Below are 20759 nucleotides of genomic sequence, written 5' to 3' on the forward strand. Positions count from 1 at the left end.
CACAGACCTCAGGGAGGACCCGCAGACTGGGAAAGGGATTCTCTCTGGCCAAAGCAGTGGAATCAGGTCTACAGTGGCTCAAGGAGAGAATCTGTCTACACTAAGGCAAGGGGAGTGACTAAGGACAAGCCATCTACCCTGGTACCAGCCCTGGGCTCCTGCCTTTGCCCTGAGGCCTTTCTCTGTTGTTTTGTGTGATTTTTTTTTTCCTTTTAAAAATTTCTCTCTATTTTGTAACCTGCCTTTTTTAGAACAAAGCAAAAGAAAACAACCTTGGAACATCAATTTTATTATACAACTGGTGAGGAGGAGAAATTTCTCAGGAACCATCTCTGCCATCCCAGAAGCCCAGGAGGAAGGCCAGGGCAGGGCAGGGCAGGGCAGGGCAGGGCAGTGTCCCAGGGGACAGAGTCTCTGATGACTGTAGGTGGGGGCGGAGAGTGGTGGAGGATGAAGACTGGAGTCCGCTGGGGGGCGGGTAGGGGAGGAGCCGGGGCCAGTTGACCGCACATCATGGCTGAAGCTCTTGGAGTTCACTTGGGGCTGGTGCAGGCTCCACCAGGTCGGGATGCTCGGAGCTCGGGGACCTCTTGCTGTCTGTTGGTCTGCCTGTCCCATCAGGGCACGTTTCCTGGAGCCACTCTGTGTGGGGCCCCGGGGCGTCCGTGGCCTCCTTGCATGGGTGCCACTCTCCTTGGGGAGGCGGGCCAGCAAAAGCAGGGCAGGCAGCAGCAGAGTTTTCGAAGGAAGGTGGCCATCCTCCCAGTGGCCCGCCTCCAGCCCCCGCGGCTGTCTGAGGATCGGCCGGAGGAGGAACCCTGGGAGGACGAGCTGGGGTCTTCTGCCACCTGCCTGGTGAGGCTGGGCCTGGGGTGCTCGGGCCTGCGGGGCACAGGGCCTCGCCGGCAGGCGGGGCTGGGCGGGGCCGAGTGCACACAGAAGAAGCTCAGAGGGACGGCGGACCCGCTGTCACTGGCAGCGCCCTCCTGGCCCGCCGACCTGGCCTCCGCGGGCTGCTGCTGCTCGCTGGGCACGGGAAGGGCAGGCTGGCTGGCACACTTGTTGGCGCGGGTGCCGGGGGCATCTGTGGGAGCCGGGAGAGGCGCGACCACGCGACGGCCCCCAGGCCTGGCCTGGAGCTCGCGGCCCACGCCCTGGGGTCCCTGGTGCTGGAGGAGACGGTAGGTAGCCGCGGCCTCGTCCCACTTCTGCTTGTCCAGGGACACCCAGGCTTCGTAGGGGTCGAAGCCCATGTCCAGCATGAGGGTCAGGATGGCGGGGTCGGGGCGTTTGGGGAGCGGCTGGCTGCCAGGGCTGGGTGGAGGCTGCTGGCCCTGGCTCAGCCACGGGTGGCCCATTACCTGCTCCAGGGTGGGCCTCTGGGTCGGATCCAGCTTCAGCATGAGCTGGATGAGGCTGCGGGCCTCGGGGGACAGGCGCCTGGGGAGGGTGTAGCGGCCCCGCAGGATCTTCTTCCGCAGGCCCTCGTCGGTGCACGCCCGGAAGGGTTGCCTCCCCGTGAGCAGTTCAAAGAGCACGACTCCCAGGCTCCAGACGTCCGCCGGGGGCCCCTCGAAGTCCTGCCCCCGCACCAGCTCGGGGGCCCAGTACGGGAGCGTGCCCCAGGAGGTGCTGAGCCTCTGCCCCGGCGTGAAGGTGAGGCTCAGGCCAAAGTCGATGAGCTTCACGCTGCGGCCCCGGGCGTCCAGCATCAGGTTTTCGGGCTTCAGGTCCAGGTGCGCGATGCCCCTGTCGTGGCAGTGGCAAACGGCGCACACGGCCTGCCGGAACAGCCTGCGGGCCTTCCCCTCCCTCAGGCCACGGGACATCAAGATGCAACGGGTCAGGTCGCCCCCACCTGCGCGCTCCATCACCATGTACATGTTGCGCGGGGTCTCGATGACCTGGAAGAGCTGGATCACGTTGGGGTGTTCCAGGGCCATCAACCTCCGCGGTTCGCACAGGACGTGCTGGAGCGCCTTCCTCTTGGCCACGACTTTCACCGCCACCTCTGCCCCGGTGAGGAGATGGCGGGCCAGGACCACCTGGCTCAAGCCCCCCCGCCCGAGCTTCCTCACCACCTGGTAGTGGTCCTGAGGGCCGCCTCGTAGCAGGAGCTGGGCCCCTGCCGCTCTACTCTATGCTGTCTACTCTGACTGCCAAGCATCCTAAAGCCGGAACGCCGACGGAGGACGCTAGCTAAAAAAAAAATAACAAACCCAAACGAAACACCAAAACCAACAACAAAAGACAGAACAAACAAATAAACCAAAGCCCAAATCAAAAAACCAAAAGCCCCAAAACCCCAGTCACCAACCACCAGCCACCAACCACCAGCCACCAACCACCAAACGCACTAACTATCTGGGAGTCCGACAGGTCACCACCAAGAGCTTCCTGTACTTATGGACGAAGAGCCCAGCCCAGCCACCCGCTTATATGGCCGCGGTGGGACAGCGCGTCACAGTGGCTGCTTGTGAGGTCAGAGCAGGGGGTGACCCAGTCACACATGGGCACAGCCCCCAATGGCCTTCTCACTTTGGGGCCTCCAGGATCTTTGCCACTGTCATCATAAGAATAAGAAAGGACCCCAGAAGCGTTTTTCCTTCCGGGGGCTGTGGAGAATGCTAGTGCAACATTTAGAGATTAAAACCTGTGGCGTCCTCCAGTGGTCTTTTCACCTGGAGTCTGATGAGAATCCCTAGTCACTTGGGGCTCTTACGGGCCGCCTCATCTCTACACGCAAAGTGTTCATTCAATTCCTACTTCTTCCGACTCGGAATGCTTGGCATCGAAGGCGTGGTAGCGCTTTGCCTGCGTGGTGATGCTACCCCACAGTGCTCTGTCCCCTAAGATGCTCTAGGGCGTGGCATTAACACCGGTTCGAGGGAGGGAGCGTTCATCAGCCTCTCCCCACAAAGGTTCCCACCGGATTTCACTCTAGAAACCCTGGCTCGCCAAAAGCAGTGGCTGAGGGGCTCAAAGTAAGAAAGGATAAAATACCCAGGCCGAGAATCCTAGAACCAGCAACCGTGTCCTTCCTGTACGGGGAGGAAATGGAGGCCTTCCCAGATACCTGGGTCCCTTCCTGATGCTGTAACCAAGAACCTTGGGCCGTGCTATTTATTCGCAATACAAGTCACATTCCCAGGGTTCTGGAGACTGGCAAGTCCCAGGTCAAGGCACCTTGTTGCTGTGTCCTTGCAGGATGGGAGGGGCAGGAGGCTTGAACTCATTCTCTCAAGCCCGGCTTTGGGTTGGTTTTGTTTTGCGTTTTTTTTTGGCATACTGGCCATTGAAGCCAGGGCCTCGGGTGTGTCAGGTAAGTGCAATGTCTCTCGGGTACTTGCACAGATTTTTTTTTTATTTTCTGTTTTCCCTCTTATTATTTGTCAGGGGCGGGCTCTGAGGGCCCCAGAGCCGCACCCTGGCCTGATCTCTAAGATGGCGCCTGGCAGCTTGCCAGACATAGATGCACTCATAAACAAGTTTTAGGAAGTAACTCTGGTTGGCTGCTGTACATGAGGCGATCCTGGTATCTGCCTGGAGACTGTTCCTTGATAGGCTGACTTTCCTGGTAGTCTACTCTCTGATAGGCTGATGTTCTTGATGTAAGTCTGAGACCTCCGGAATAAACTGCTTTTGGTTCCTTGATCAAGAAGAGTGTACGTGTTGTGATTGTCCCCGCGGGTGGTGGGTGATCATAAGTGGTGCCGAAACCCAGGAACTCGAGTTACAAAGAAGGAACTGATCAGGTAAATACAGGGTAAGTAAAGTACAGTCTGACCAGGTTAAAGTTCGCGGGAGTTAAAGTTCACGGAATAAGCGACGGAGTTAAAGTTCGCGGATAGCGACGGAGTTTGAGTGTTTGTAAGTGCTTTCACTTTTGTTTTGCTAGTTAAAGTGCTTTGCATTCTGTTCGTTTAATAGAGAAATATGGGCACTGAAATGTCACAAATGCACATGGAAGGTCCCTTAAAGGATTTGCTCCGGGCCAATGGAATTCCTATGGTGTAAAGACGCCATTCGTCCCTGGAAAAATAAGGATTTAAGTACATATATCAAAGTGTGTAGAGATATCAATGAGACTGTGATTCAAGGAGAAGTTATGGCAGCAGCCATTGTACAAGGATTACAAGGTCCTATAAAAAAAAAAAAAAGGAGGGCCTCCAGGAACTTGTTTTTATACTGTTGGAATTTTATTAGGTAGGAGCTCTAGTGCACTCAGGGGACTTATAGTTATCCCTGGAGTTATTGACTCTGATTTTACAGGAGAAATTAAGGTTCTTGCACATTCTCCTCAAGAAATTATCTCCATATCACCTGGGGACCGCATAGCTCAGCTTTTGATTATTCCCAGCCTTCATAATAATTTTCCATCAACCACAGCAACCAGGGGAACTGCAGGTTTGGGATCTTCTGGAGTTGATTTTGCCTGTCTTACCATGGACTTAAAAAATAGGCCAATGCTTAAAATAAAGATTTAAAATAGAGAATTTTCGGGACTCCTGGATACAGGAGCTGATACTAGCATTATTACCCTAAAAGATTGGCCAAAAGAATGGCCTCTACAAGTAGCGGAACAAACCCTGAGGGGATTGGGTGTAGCTACTAGCCCACAAAGGAGTAGTTCTGTATTGACATGGAAAAATGATGAGGGCCAACAGGGAACATTTCAACCTTATGTCTTAGACCATTTACCTGTTAATTTATGGGGCAGAGATATTCTCATACAAATGGATTTAGTAGTCACTACAGAAAGCCATTATAGCCAAAAGGCTCAAAATCTAATGGTAAAACAAGGTCATAAATGGGACAAGGGGCTTGGCCGCTATGGCCAGGGAAATACCCAGCCAATTAGTGTTAAGGGCAATCAAGGTCGCCAAGGCTTGGGTTTCTCCTAGGGGCCACTGAACAAAAGTATGTAAAAATAACTTGGAAATCCAATGCACCTGTGTGGGTCTCTCAGTGGCCCCTGACATTAGAAAAACTTAAAGCGGCCCAAGAACTGGTACAACAACAATTAGAAGCAAATCATATTAGACCTTCAACTTCTCCTTGGAATACCCCTATTTTTGTCATAAAAAAGAAATCAGGAAAATGGAGGCTCCTTCATGACTTAAGAGCTATTAATGCTACTATGCAATCTATGGGGCCAACTCAGTTAGGGCTTCCAGTCCTTACTGCTTTACCAAAAGATTGGCCTACAATAATTATAGACATAAAAGACTGTTTTTTCTCTATTCCATTACACACTCAGGATTGTGAGAGATTCGCTTTCACTCTCCCATCTCTAAATCACCAACAACCTGACCAACGATATGAATGGGTTGTTTTGCCACAAGGTATGGCCAATAGCCCCACTGTGTCAAATTTATGTTGATCAGGCGTTAAAGCCAATTCGACAAAAATACTCCAAACTTATCATCTATCATTATATGGATGATATATTATTATGCCACTCTGAGGAAGATATTTTGAAGGATATTTACTCTGAATTAATAGAACAACTCAAATTATGGGGACTCATTATAGCCCCTGAAAAGGTTCAAGTTGGTACTACACAAGAATTCTTAGGAGCCCAATTAAACAGGGCTGTAGTAAAGCCACTAAAAACTGTCATCAGGGTAGATCATCTAAAAACATTAAATGATTTTCAAAAGCTACTAGGGGATATAAATTGGATTCGTCCGTATTTGAGGCTTTCCACAGGAGAACTACTTCCTCTTTTTAATGTCTTACAAGGGGATCCCCATCCCACATCTCCCAGAGAGCTCACTCCTGAAGCGCGTCTGGTTTTTAATATTATACAAAAAGATTAGATGAGGCCCAGGTAGATCGTATTGATCTCTCTCAGCCATTACAATTCACTGTTATTCCTAACAAGAAACTACCCACTGGAGTCTTTTGGCAAGAGGGTCCCTTGTTTTGGGTCCATCTAGCCTGTTCACCCAATAAAACTCTCTTACCCTACCCTGAAGCAGTAGCTCAAGTAATCCTAAAGTTACTTAAATCATCTATCACAGTGTTTGGAATTCATCCAGCTACTATCATTATTCCCTATGATAAGCATCAACTTTCTTGGTTATGTAATTTCATGGATGCTTGGACTGTTGTTAGATGCTCCACTCAAGCTAACTTTGATATTCACTATCCTAAACATCCTTATATACAATTTTGTAGTAATAATTCTGTAATATTCCCAAGAGTTACCAGACAACAACCTATTCCTAAGGCTCCTGTGATTTTCACTGATGGATCCAAAACAGGGACTGGAGCTATTTGTTATCAAGATAAAGTCCAAACATTCCTTTTCCCTAACTCTTCTGCTCAACAAACAGAACTCTTAACAGTTCTTGAAGTTTTTAAAATGTTCCCTAATATTCCATCCAATGTTTACTCAGATAGTTTATATGTAGTTCAAGCTCTCAGTAACTTAGAATGTGCAGGGCTTATTGCCTCAAACTCTACTATTTTTCATCCTTTACGGACTTTACAACAAATGATTTGGGATCGTTATAATCCTTTCTTTATGGGAAATATCAGAGCTCATACCAATTTACCTGGACCTTTAACTCTAGGGAATAATGTAGCAGACATAGCAACTAAGGATCCCCACATTTTTTCTGCATTTGAGGCAGCAAAAAATTATCATCAACAATTCCATGTTAATTCTACAACATTAAAACTGAAGTTTCCCATTACTAAAGAAACTGCACGTGCTATTGTTAAATCTTGTGGCCAGTGTACAGTCCTCCATCATCCACCTTCTATAGGAGTTCATCCTAAAGGACTGTTACCTAATCATCTATGGCAATGGATGTTACTCACATTCCTGAATTTGGTAACCTTAAATATGTACATGTATCTGTAGACACATGTTCAGGTATCATCTTTGTGTCACTACACAGCGGAGAAAAAGTCAAAGATGTCATTTCCCACTGTCTCCAGGCTTTCGCAGCCTGGGGACTTCCTAAACAACTTAAAACGGACAATGGCCCTGCTTATACTTCAACCTCTTTTAACCAATTTCTCACTAAATTTGAAATAACTCTAACCACAGGTATACCTTATAACCCACAAGGACAAAGTATTGTTGAACGTGCACATCTCACCCTCAAAAATACTCTTTATAAACAAAAAGGGGGAATAGGGGAGACCTTCAGGTCCCCTAAAGATAAACTTTCTCTTTGTCTCTTTATTTTAAATTTTTTAACTGTGGATAATGAGGGTCGCTCTGCCGCTGAGAGACATGGCAATCATAAACAACATGATAGAGCGACGGTAAAATGGAAGGATGTTCTTACAGGACAACGGAACGGCCTGCACCCGGTGCTTTACCGGAGCCGCGGCTCGGTTTGTGTGTTTCCACAAGATAAAACGTCACCTATCTGGGTTCCTGAACGGCTGACTCGACCAGAGGCAATGCTACCAATAAGTAATTTGGATCAACAAAATGAAGACACCAAAGACACTCGTGACGATCAAGCCGTTGACAGTTTTTCACTCCTTAGCCACGCTTTCTTTTCGCCCGGGTGAAAATGGTTCTACATTTCAAGAATACATAAAAAACTTAACAGGAGATGCTGTTTTACTTTCAGGATGGGTACCTCGCAGACATAATGCTACAGGAACTACTTTCAAAACCCCTAGAATCTTCCCTCCTTGTAATCCTAAACACTGTACACCTCCTATATGGACAGGTTGTCAACATGCAGGACCAGCGACTCCTGTACAAAATGGATTTTTTTTCACTCCCAATTTCACTTCTTTCACTGCTAATGATAACTTTACTAATAATAATGTTAAGTTAGGCATGAAACACGTCACCCCTTTTGACAGCTGGCTACTCTTCACTTCGAATTCAGGATATACTAACTTACAACCTTTTTTTGCTCTCTTAGGAGGAGCATTTAGGCTATGTACTTGGCATTCCTCTGTATGGAAGAACAGCTCTGGCTTCTCTGGTGCTGCATCAAGCGCCCACTGTACCAGAAATATTACGTTTCCACCTATGCCAGTTTGTGTGTTTCCCCCTTTTATGTTTCTGCTAACTAACGAAACAACTGCTTCTCTCAATTGTACTTGAGATTTGTGCTATCTCTCTCAGTGTTGGAATGCTTCTAGGTTCCCGCTGGCAGTCTTAATGCGTGTTCCTACCTTCCTACCAGTCCCAGTCTCTGTTACAGATGCGGAATTGCCAGTGTTACTATCAAGAAACAGGAGAGATTTTGGCATCACAGCGGCCGTGGTCGCCACGGTAGCAGTCTCTGTAGCGGCAGCCGCAACCGCAGCAGCAGCATTGACGACGACCATACAGACAGCAACAACAGTCAATCACTTGGCCGAAAATACAACTGCAGCCTTACAGACTCAAGAGACTCTAAACCAACATCTAAGAGCAGGCATACTCCTTGTGAATCAAAGAGTAGACTACTACAAGAACAAGTGGATATCTTGCAAGAACTTTTGGGACTGGGATGTGTTTATCCTTTAAGAGCAGTGTGTGTCACCCCTATTGCTTATAATAACCTTAGCTCTGCAGTTATGTTATCTAAAAATATCTCTGTCTACCTTACTGGCAATTGGTCATCTACGTTTGATGATTTAACCAGTCAGCTACGAGCTGAAACACTCAGAGTCAATGCCACCAGGGTTCAAGTTGCATCGGTATCCGAGATGTTCTCTTTGTTATCTAAAGCCCTGGGATTGACAAAACAGTGGGCTGGAACAGTAGCTGTTCTGATTATTATCTGCTTAGGGATAGCCTATGTTATACGCAGCCAAATCAGAGCTCGCCAAGATGCCCGACGTCATCGACGGGCTATAGTACAGGCTTTGACAGCCATTGAGACAGGCACATCCCCCCAAGTATGGCTAAGCATGCTGGACCAGTAGTCAAAGACGGGTAAGGTCCGTGGAAATGCATACCAACCTAAGACAGGGTTCTGACGCCTGGAGGTCAGAATTCCAATGACGGGTAAGGATGTAATTTGCCATGGACAACCTAAGACAGGCATGGTCCCAGGTCATCTTTTCTTTATTTAAAGAATAAGGGGGAGATGTCAGGAGCGGGCTCTGAGGGCCCCAGAGCCGCACCCTGGCCTGATCTCTAAGATGGCGCCTGGCAGCTTGCCAGACATAGCTGCACTCATAAACAAGTTTAAGGAAGTAACTGTGATTGACTGCTGTACATGAGGCGATCCTGGTATCTGCCTGGAGACTGTTCCTTGATAGGCTGACTTTCCTGGTTCCACTCTCTAATAGGCTTATGTTCTCGATATAAGTCTGAGACTTGCAGAATAAACTGTTTTTGGTTCCTGTGATCAAGAAGAGCGTACGCGTTGTGATTGTCCCCGCGGGCGGTGGGCGATCATAATTATTTCCTTTGAGACAAGCTCTCCCTCGGCTGCTCAGGTCGGGCTTGCATGTGTGATCCTCCTGACTTGGAGTCCGAGTAGAGAGGATCATAGCCCGTGATGCTTTGAGTGCGAGGTGCCCCCCACCCCGCCACACACTCGCAGGCTCCCGAGCTAGCGCAGGGATGTTTATGGGTGAAGTGATTGGCTGGGGAGAGCCGTGACCTTCAGTCCAGCCTAGGTAGAGTGGACTGACTCGCTGGTTGCTCTAGGCAGGTGGGACATGGCCGGTTACTTTGGGCCAAGACTCACTGGGGTCATGTCCCCAACCTCCCCCTCTCTCTGTCTCTGCCTCTGCCTCTTTGCTGCCCTGAGGAGAGAAGCTTTCCTCCCCTGGGCCCTTCCCCCACGACGGGCTGCCTCTACTTGGGCCCAGAACAATAGAGTCAGCAACCGATGGGCTGAGACCACTGAACCCGTGACTCCCGAGTGAACATTTCCCCTCTAAGACTCTCCTGTTCAGAGTCTGGGCCACGGCGATGATAAAGTTAGTGAACGCACAGCCATAGGCCATTGTTCCCAGCTTGACAAATAGACTCGTGTGTGTTTGTGCTTTGTGTGTGTGTGTGTGTGTGTGTGTGTTGCTGGGAGCGAACCATGTACTTGGGCATGCTGGAGAAGCACTCTTAAAGTTCAGCTCCCATCCCTGTGGTTGGAGCCACCTGACCGCGCCCTTGTGGAGTTGGTGTCCACTGGATGTGCCTGTGTGAGGGGAGTCCTTCAGGTCGACCTGAAGGACATTGGATCAGGTCCTCAGGTGCGATGAAGACAGAAAGATCTCTGGCAAAGCAAACCCGTGACAATGATAAAAGCCAGTGCCACTTTTGTTTTCTACAAGATGTGAGAGACTGGTGTGGCAGAAAAGCCCAACTTTATTCTATGGTATCCAGCACGGTGTGTCCACATTAACATTGTGACATCACTGACCGAGGGGGTGGGGCTGGAGAGGCAAGGCAGCAGCATTCTCTACACTCGTGGGAAATGGAACCCCCATGGGAACCACAAAGAAATACCCAAGGATATGCCCAAAGTGAGAAGCAAGGGAGTTCATCCATTTCACTACAAGCATCAACCAAACCGGAGAGTAGATAGTCATACATTGACATCAGTCACACTGAATCAAACTTGCCCTGGCCACCTCATAAGGACCCAAGCCACGCTGAACCCTGAGCTCACTCTGGTCCCTTAGGACACTGTCTTTGGTAATTATATCTTAATAATTAATCATCTGACCAGAGAGACCTTATTCTTTGGTGTGTAGGTTTGAGCCTATATGTGTTTTGAGGAACATAATTTAATCCCTAATACTTTCTGATCCTACCTATCTGAGAGATTTTTTTCAATAGGTGTTGAATTTTGCCATGTAACCAATCTATGTGTCCTTCAGGGGAGGAATTGATAAAGAAAATATGGTACATGTGCACAATGGAATATTGCTCAGGAATAAAGATGAATGAAATTATGGCATTTGTCAGTAAATGGATGGAACTGGATTGTTCATTGTAAGTGAAATAAACCAATCCCAGCACACCACAGGCCACATGTTCTCTCTGATGTGAAGATACTAACACACCATAAGGGGAGGGGGGAGAATAGAAGTTCCTTGGATTAGACAAAGGCAAATGAAGGGAAGGGGCTGGGATGAGAATAGGAAACTTTAGAATGAACTGAACATAACTGACCAGTGTAACTCCTCATCATGTTCAACCACAAGAATGGGAAGTTATACTCCATGAATGCATAATATGTCAAAACACACTCTACTGTCACATATATCTCAAAAAAGCAAATAAAAAAATTTTTAAAACTGTGCACAATGTGGAGAGCTTCTATAAGTGACGGAGATTGGATAAAATGCAGGCAACTGTGATGCTGAATTCAAGACAACAGGGATCTTAAGTCCCATCTGAGGGATTTTAAAAATCTGAAATTTTTCCTTACAGCTTGATGCACAGACAACATGGTCCAGCCTTGACCAAACAGGAAACAGAGTGAAGGATCCAGCCTATCTACTAACATGAAGTTGGACAACAAACAGTGTACTTCCAAAGTCTCTATTTATTATCATGAAAATTTTATTTTTTATCAAATATAGAAGTCACATGGAGAAGAATGAAGCTGCCCCATCTCCCTTTCCTGCCCTCTGTTGAACGTCTGGCCTGAGAAGCTGAGGAAGTGAGGTTATTAAGAGTTGAATTCAGGGACTGGGGTTGTGACTCAGGGTTGGAGCACTCGCCTAGCATAAGTGAAGCACTGGGTTTGACTCTCAACACTGCAAAAACATAAATAAAATAAAAGTATTGTGTCCATCTACAACTGAAAAAAAATTTTTTAAAAAAGAGAATTGAATTCAGGGCATAAAAGAATTCCCCAATTTTATGTTCAAGCCAGCACTACCACTTCAAACCTCCAAGATAAAGAACATTCAAATTATTCCTGAAATACAGCAGTCTACTTTTTATTTTAAACAATTTCAAAGGGTCAATGTTGATTAGGAAACTAGAGAATTACAATTTTAAGTAGAAAATTTGGAGATTCAGGGAATTTGGGACTCTCCTACCTCTCTGATAAGGTCTGGAGAGCTCCATTTCAGTTGTCTGCAGAGCAAAACCAGATTTCACTTCAGAGTAAATGTCATTGATGATGAACAGAAACACGTTCTGTTTGGAAGAGCCGGGTGCGGTGGCACACACCTTTAATTACGGCAGCTTGGGAGGCTGAGGCAAGAGGATCACTAGTTCAAAGACAGTCTCAGCAAAAGCAAGGCGCTAAGCAACTCACTGAGACGCTGTCTCAAAAAATGAAAATACAAAATAGAGCTGGGATGTGGCTCAGTGTTCGAATGCCCCTGAGTTCAATCCCTCATACCCACACCCCAAAAAAGGTAAAGGTTAAGGGAGGAAGCCACGTTACATGATGTAAACATTAACCCAGTAATTGACGTGTGTCTTTTTGTTCACATCTCTTTTCTTCAAGTGAAAGTCTTCATGATGTCAAAAGTAGTTTCTCGATCAACCTCTTTGAAACAATTATTTTCTCCATTAAGTCATGCCAAAGGAAAATATACCACATGTTTCACTTGTAAAAGCATATATTATGATAGGGTTTGAAAAAGAGACGCTAGCATGCAATAAAACATGAATGTCTTCACCTAAAAGGAGTGTGGATATCTAAAAACCTCTTTAAATGTCAGCAGTAAACATAAAAAAGTAGAAGCTTATGCTTACCAAATTTAATTATATGATCATATTTGAGATTGAGAATGCATTTTAATAAGTTAATATATTGGCTACATTATATCTTCATATTGTGTGCATAAAAATATGTAACAACAAATCCCAACATTATGAACAACTAACTATAAAGCACCAATAAAAACATGGAAAAAAATCTCTGCAAATAGGAATATAAAGACCTAGTAGAAAGATAGTAAAAAGAACATTTGCATGAAAGATGTAGACTTTGTAGTCAAGTAAAATTGGTTTTCAGTTTTGCAACTGCTAAAACTAGGTGGTTCCATCTTCTCAAGTCTCATTTTTAGGATTTGTTTTGCATTTTATAAAATGGGAAATTTACAATATTTCCTCTACAGATTAGCAGTGTGGGACAATGGGACACTGTGCAAAGTGCTCAGGATGGGTCCTGACGCAAGGCAAGGGCTACCTCATTTGCCCCTGTTTTTCAGGGGCCGCTAGTTTACTCAGGCTCCTGGTTTCTCCTTCCCCAGTGGTAAGGCTTTGTATTCACAACTTCTGTTTGCAATAAACTTTCTCCAAGCCCTGCACCAAAAATATCAGGTCCTCTTTTTCATGCTCTTCCTCTTTGTACCTACTGGCTTGTAAGGATAGGGTGGTCTGTGTAGTTCTTTCTGTTTGCCCACGTGAAAGTCCATGAGCTCTTCCTCAGAGCGGCTTCCCATGGCGTCCTCAGTATCTCCCACATGCCTCCTACTGTCCTCTGTCCACTATATGTAATGATATAGTAATGAAGTGATGGAGTCAGTGTTTATTGAATCACTGATGCATGAACAAAGCAGGGCCCTCTTTTTAGAAGGATACTGAATCTCCAAAAGAAAAATTATTAACGTTCTGAAGCAATGAGAACAGAACATAGAATACATATAATTTCCTGGCTAAGTGCTCCATTAGAAGGGATGATAATTTCAGTCAGAATGTCTTCTACCTTCTCCTTTCCAACCCAGGTGTCTAACAGTGTATTCTGGCTTTCAAATGACTAACTGATGCCTGTAAATGTCTTACTTGAAATGAGTTCAAGGGTGGGTCCTCCCAAGAGATTTTGTAAAGTAGATGGTGGCAGAGAAAGGCTCTTGAAGGAGTGGGGAGAGGAGAGTCAACCTCTTCCTCCACATCCCTCTCACCAGGGTCACTAATTGTCAGATGGGCCTCTGTGCTAGGACATCATCTTTCTCTGTGTGTGTGTGAGCTGGGGCAGGTGGTTAATAAACCTCTTCACACTCACTGCCTTTAAGCAGAGGCAGTGAGTTAACACAAGCAGTCAGTTTGCAAAGGGAGCCAGGCCTACACTCAGCTTGCTATTTCCTCAAAGGCAACCTATCTATTATCAACCCACTTACCTATCTATTTATATCTATGGGATGCAGGGAGTTCGGTTCCTTGTAATGAAGCACTATAAACATTGCATTTTTGTATAAACACAATTAATATGATCTTGTTTTCATGTTCTGCTGGTTGATCTGATAAAATGACTGAATGATCTCAAGGTGATGCCTTCTGAAGTCGAACATTCAAATGAGTCCTCATCCGAGCAGCTCTCCTCATCACGGTTCTGTCAGAGTGATCACTGAGAACACGACGTGGCCTGAGATCAACTGGAGGATCTGCTGCAGGACTCTCTCAATGCCTCGTCTGTTTTCTGAGGAGACATCCAGGTGCCCAGAATCCAAAACACCACCAACGGGAGAAGGTGACAAAGGCTTAAGATTCTGCTAATTTATCTATAATAGGAAGAAGACACTTAGGAGGGTTCAGTTTAAAAACTAGTCATGGTGCTTGCACACAGCAAGATACCCAAGGACTTGCAGGAGACTGCAGCACCTTTGGTCCTATTCAAGAGCATCATGACTCCATCAGTGAATGCCATCTGCTAACTAGGACTACCTGGGCCTACTAGCCAGGAATACCTGGGTCCTCCTCCAGGACGCTACCCTCAATTACTGAAAATGTCATCGTTTGACCTTTTACAAAGGATCTTTACACAATTTCCAAAAATGGAAACTGTTATGGTTTGGATGAGAGGTGTCCCCAAAGTTCATGTGTGAGACAATGCAAGGAGGTTCAGAGGAGAAATGATTGGGCTACCAGAGCCTTAACCCCATCCGTGAATTAATCTCAAGATAGGGCTTATTGAGTGGTAACTGAGTACAGGAAGAGAGTGGGTGGAGGAGGTCCTTAGTGGCGTGGCTTGGGGTATGTATTTTGTATCTGGCAAGCGGAGTTTCTCTTTCTGCTTCCTGATCGTCATGCGAGCCATTTGCCTCTGCCTCTGCTTCTTTCTTCCACCCTGCTCTTCTGCCTCACCTGGAGCTCTGAGAGATGGAGTCAGCTGCCCAGGGACTGAGAACTCTGAGCCCTGAGCCCAGGAATAAATTTCCTTCTCTACAATTGTTCTTCTTCATTCTTTAAGTCACAGCAGTAAAAAAAAAAAAACAGCTGACTAAAACAGATATAATTTAGTGATTTTCTTAAGATGACTTAAGGACAGCTTAAAATGTTAGTGTTAGATGAAAAACACCCAGTGCCTCAGTTAAACTGACTTAATTTAATACTTTTCAGTGGACTAATTGAATGCACAAATGTTAAGACAAAGTGCAATGGAAAAACCTCTAAAAGTATCTTAATCAAATTAGATCAAAAGTGTTAAAAGTATCAATTAAAAAGATTTAAATTAAAAGTTTTTTAAAGAATAATCGTTAAAGCAATTTACATTCGTTATTGAATTGTGTTTTAGAGGTAATATATGCAGATTCCTTGTAAGTAGTCTCTAGATAGCTACAAAGTGTGAAATATGAATGAGTTAAAAGAATGTCTTAATCTTGGCATGCAATAATTCACTCAAACACATCCTGTGACATCCTGGATCTAGCTTGATTTTCAGTTGCCATTTTTTTAACATACACTCTCTCTTTTTTTTTTTTTTTTTTAAGTTGTAGGTGGACATGATGCATTTATTTTGTTTTTATTGGTGCTGAAGATCAAATCCAGGGCCTCACATGTGCTAGCGAGCACTCTACCATGGAACAACAACCCCAGCCCCAGTTCCTTTTTTTTTTCAATAGAGAAATGAAAAGACATGCTACCAATTGACTATGAAGTCTTGACATTTGTGATAAAAAATAATGTTGACATGAGCTAACATATTCTACCTTTGAAGCAAAGCACTGTTGTAGACACCTTTATTAATCTGCCCTTGTTCTAATATTTTTGCATTGAGTAGAAACATATATAAAGAGGAATGAAAGGCAATGTATAAGAATATTTTGTTAGGACTTAAAACTTCAAACGAATGCAAAGTGAAATAAATTTTCCAAAATCAACATTTTTTTCTACTTCCTGGTCTTAATTTGAAATAATGTGGAAAAAAGTATGAGAAAAAAGAGAGGATGGTGATTTATGAACATTGAATCTAAACCTCTTACTATAAACAAAAATGTACAGACCAAGAGAATGAAGACCATAAAGAACACAAAGGTAGAGACAGTGGTCTCAAAACTCAGTTAGCTTCCTCAATCTCTGCAAAGTTGATATCACCCCAAATGATTGGGTGACACGATCAAAACAATGAAAAGAAAACACAATACCACAGTATAGAAACAGAGAATGTCCAGCAACTGACACAACATTTCTTAAAGATGATTTCACATTTTGAGGTCACTGTGGCAGTGCAGATAGCTGCCAAATAATAGAAAATTGTCAACTCCTTCGGAAAAGGCTTGGTGCTTAGATCAACAGTGGAAGAGCTCTGGAGCAATAATATGCTTTCATACTACACGTTATTTCCACCTGGTTAATACTAAATGTAATTATTTTTAGATCACTTACATAGCAATAGGCCCTAACAATCCAAACCATAATGTGGGTAAAACATGGCAATTCTCCACAAGCTCACTTTGGGCCCAAAGACAATATCTCTTAAAAGGAAAAAGGGAAAGATTTTTAAAGGATGGGCAGAATTTTATGTGTTCAAAAATCTAATATTCTCACATCCATTCAAAGTGAAGGAAAAGCGACTGGACGTTATGAGTGCTAAGTCTTAATAAAATCATTTCCATTATTGACTATTATCAAATGGTAAGTGCATTAGGTCTGCCCATGCGCAAAGCCCTAACGACTCCACTGTCATGTTATTCCTCTCCTTTCCTAACTGCTATTCCCTTTGTAAATGACACAGAAAAAAGATGCGGGCTCTTTTTTTTGGACTTGTTTTGTCATATATTTTGAAATTTTGGAGAAAAGACTGAAAATTTCTGTGCACTTCTAGATTTCTTCTAGAGTGTTAGAAATACCTGTTCTTTGCTTATAACTTGAAGTTTAAAACTGTATGGCAACATATTCACCAAGAATAAAAATAAATACAAATGGCCTTTCAGAGCCTCTGATGTGCAATAGGCACTACAATGTGCTTGGCCTTGAAATAGTGTTGGCTTTCTGTGGCTGTTCCACTATATTTCATTACTTCAGGTCTGCAAGCTTAAGCATCAACATTTCAGAATGTGTTGACTGTGCATTGTTGAGTAGATGTTTGGGGAAGGTGATTCATTCTAATTTTAATATTTTTAACGCTGTCATGGTGCTCAAATAGCAACTGTGAAGATTTCTTTGTCTTTGGGATGGCTGTTATATTTTATCTGATCATATTTTTCTTCTTAATTTTCTCTGTACTTTTATACATTCTTGGAAAGTACTGAGATCATCGATCTGAGCACCAAGAAAGTATGCCAAGTAAGCCATGCTAAGAAAATAATGAGGAACATGATGGTAAAGCCAAAGAGATTTTTTGCACACAGAGACTTGGTTATAGACAGTTGACTCATAGTCCTGTTGAAATTCGAATTCAAAGAGTTGCAAAGGAGGGAAGACATCCAGAGACGAATGGATAAGCACAAAGTGGCACATTATTCTTCCAGAAAAAGGAATGTGATTTTGGTACATAATACCACACAGACCTTGAAAACATTATGGCAAGGCAAACTGTGTGTCATAAAAGTCAAAACTGTACCAGTGCACTTACATGAGCCACTCAGAGTTGTCAATTTCATAAACAGAAAGCACAAGCGTATTCCCAGGGACTGAGGTGAGTGGGGGATGGGAGGTTAGTGCTGATGGGCATATGTTCTACATCAGGGTGATCATAGAGTTCTGGTGGTGCACAGTGGTGGTGGTGGCCCAACACTGTGCATGCAGGTCATGCCACTGACCTCCACACTTTAAAATATGAAAATGGTAAATTTTTGTTATGAATGTTATCTGGTAAGACTAAAAGAGAAAGGACAGAAAGGATTTGATCTTGTTGTTTTCCAACCCCAGCTCTTCTATTCTCTTATTCAAAAAAGGTTTTCTGAGACTCTTCCCCATGCCAGACGCAGTTCCTATTGCTGGGAGGAAACAGGACAGAACACAGCTGCAGCCTCATGTGGTGACAATTTTCCAGGATGATTAAAATATTGTAAAAACAGGCTTCCTTATAATTACAATGACTAGTGATAATTTTCCTCCAAAGACAATAAAAGAGAAATGAACCAGAACAAACAAATAAACACCACAAAAATTTAGGAAATGCTATTTGTGTATTAGTAACTGTCATTTATTTGTGCGCCAATTATTTGGATCAAACAATGGTTATACCAGTGCCTTGAGTCTCCACAGTGACTGACATGCTGGCATTCTATCCCTAGAATTAGGTGGAAGTGGGAGCCAGAAGGGACCCGCAGTGCCTGCGGGCAAAACCACCTGGAGCTCTGCTCTAGACAAGGACCAAGCACATCTGCCCAGGTTGTGCAGTTCACAGCCCTGTGGGCAGGACACCCGTGCAGCTCTGGGTAGAGGCTTGTGGAGGAGAACCTGGGTGGGTGTCAGAAGTGCAGTCAGGATCCTTTCTTTAAAGAACTTGATGGTCAAGTTTTGGGAAATGAAAGAATTAACACAACAACCAAAATTATACACAACCATCTCAGGTATGTGATGAAAAAAAAAAAAAAAAAGAACCCTCAAGAATTTTTCCTAATGGCCTCATAAATGGTTTCTCTTCACAGTAAAAGAAAAACGTAAGGGCTGACGCAATTCAACATTACCCTTGATGTCCCTTGAGATGATTTTCGTTTGACATCCTGGTTATTTTTACTATTTTATGATAAAAGGTTGGTGCTTCAGTTAGGAGTTCTCCTGAACAGGAATACAGCTGAGTAACCAGGATGAAAAACACAAGGTGAAGTCTGTGTCTTCTGATAAATCTAAGTCTTTCAGGTGAAAACATCAATTTCAGGCAAACACACAGCTCTTGGTAAGAACCTTCAGGAACAGCTGTTCAAGAGAAACTTCTGTGATGAAGGACATGTTCTTTTTTTTTATTTCACATAAAATAACACTAGCAACATGTAGACATTGAGCACCTAGAATGTGACCAGAGGTATGAGGAACTGAATTTTCAATGGCACATAATCTTAATTAATCAAAACCGAAATGAAAATAGTGAACTGTGTCCAGCAGCCACTGTCTACACAGCACAAAAAGAACCTGAGCTGGAGGCAGATTAGTGGCTGCCTCAAAATTATTACAATTTCCAGCATATCCAGTTATGAGGACCACTGCACCGTAAACACCCTAGGCAGTCACACACCTAGAAATGCACATCATACATTGGGGACAGAGGGAAACATGTGAGTGAGGAACCTCGGTTCTGGGTAAAGTTTTTCTCGGGTCTCCTCCTGGAGCAGATCCTTCTAGCATTTCCAGGCGCAGCATCTCTCCTCGCCTGGACAAGAACTTCTCTTACCCTGGGTTCCTTTTCCTCCCTGGTGACCCTATGTCTTGAGATTCTCAGATCTGCCCCTGTGTGAGAGTCGCCTGGTTCCTCAGCCCAGCTACATACTGGAAAGGCCTCTTTTTCATGTGATAAACGAAACCCACATCGTCAGATTGTGGAAGAGTTCTGGCAGCGAGAGTAATGTCTTCCACACCTGAAGGAATGGTCACATGACACGCACTAGTTTTACTAGACTTAAATGAATTCCTACCTACCACTGAGAGTTGGAAAAAAGAAAGATTTGTACTTTACTCCAGCACATTACAAATGAATAATGAGTCTTAAAATGGCTAGTTTACCTTTCTTCACCTATAAACTCTCCTAGTATTTAAAGACTCAGCGTAGTACAAATGTCTGACTGACATAAACCCGTAGACTTCAGAGTGTTCACTGGAGAAACCAAATAGAAAAATAGAGGACACAATTTCAAAGTGATGTCAAGATGCAGTGTGTAGAATGTAGTTACTTTTCCTAGGATTCAGGTGAACTTAAACGAGTTTGAGCCAGATACACTAAAAGCCTTGTGACTTCTCACAGGTTTGATGGTGTGAGGGCATGTGGGGTGCACTTGGGGGAGCAGAAAGCAAGCCTTACTCTACTTGCTCAGAGAGGCTCCATTGGAGAAGTGGGATGGCGGTCGCCCTTCCCTGTTCTTCACAGAATTCACTGTCTGAATTGTTGCCATTGCTGCATAAGAGTTAATTAAAAAGGAAGAGCAAAAGCAGCAAGTTTCTCAAGAAATACTTGCAAACTGCTGTGACTGCTGAGCCATAGATATTGTCAGTGACCCCTGTGACATCATTAGCTATCTTCCCAGGGGTATGCATAGTAGGTTCAAGGCAACTCAGTGGAGTAAGAGAAGAAGAAAACATGTAGGTTCGTGGTAGGAAAGCGTTACTTAGAATACTATTTGTATTTATCTACATCCTGCCCTCTTAAATGTGTATGCGTTTACAGATATGCCTACTTTACCGATAACAGATATTCAATTTATATATGCAAACTTTTCACTAATAAGCATGCAAGTTTTAAAATGTGGAATTATACTGATGAATCTTTGTTCAGTATTGAAGTTATTTGGTGAAAAGAAGAATTCTGCTATTCCTTAGTAAAATATCACACACATTATTCTTAATAACTTAAATATAATTAAATCCACATAGATCAAAAGGCAGGGTATATGTGCTTAAGAGTTGCAAATGATAACTGTACTCTGGGATCATTGTCAACCTATGTGGACTGCAGTGTGCCATCAATTATTACATAATTATTTGGGGGAAT

The 20759-nt window shown here is 44.3% G+C and overlaps 1 protein-coding gene across 1 annotated transcript; it reads right to left on the bottom strand.

Annotated features, from left to right (window-relative positions):
* Positions 1-617: 617 nt before the first annotated feature.
* LOC124994218 (sperm motility kinase 2B-like) lies at positions 618-13338 on the bottom strand. Its single transcript, XM_047566008.1, has 2 exons — positions 13252-13338; positions 618-2093 (listed from the first exon to the last, which is right to left on the bottom strand). Exons 1-2 carry the CDS (start codon positions 13336-13338, stop codon positions 618-620), a joined length of 1563 nt encoding a protein of 520 aa, XP_047421964.1.
* Positions 13339-20759: the final 7421 nt, after the last annotated feature.

Source organism: Sciurus carolinensis, chromosome 10, assembly GCF_902686445.1.
Source record: "Sciurus carolinensis chromosome 10, mSciCar1.2, whole genome shotgun sequence".
In the NCBI taxonomy this organism is placed as follows: domain Eukaryota; kingdom Metazoa; phylum Chordata; class Mammalia; order Rodentia; family Sciuridae; genus Sciurus; species Sciurus carolinensis.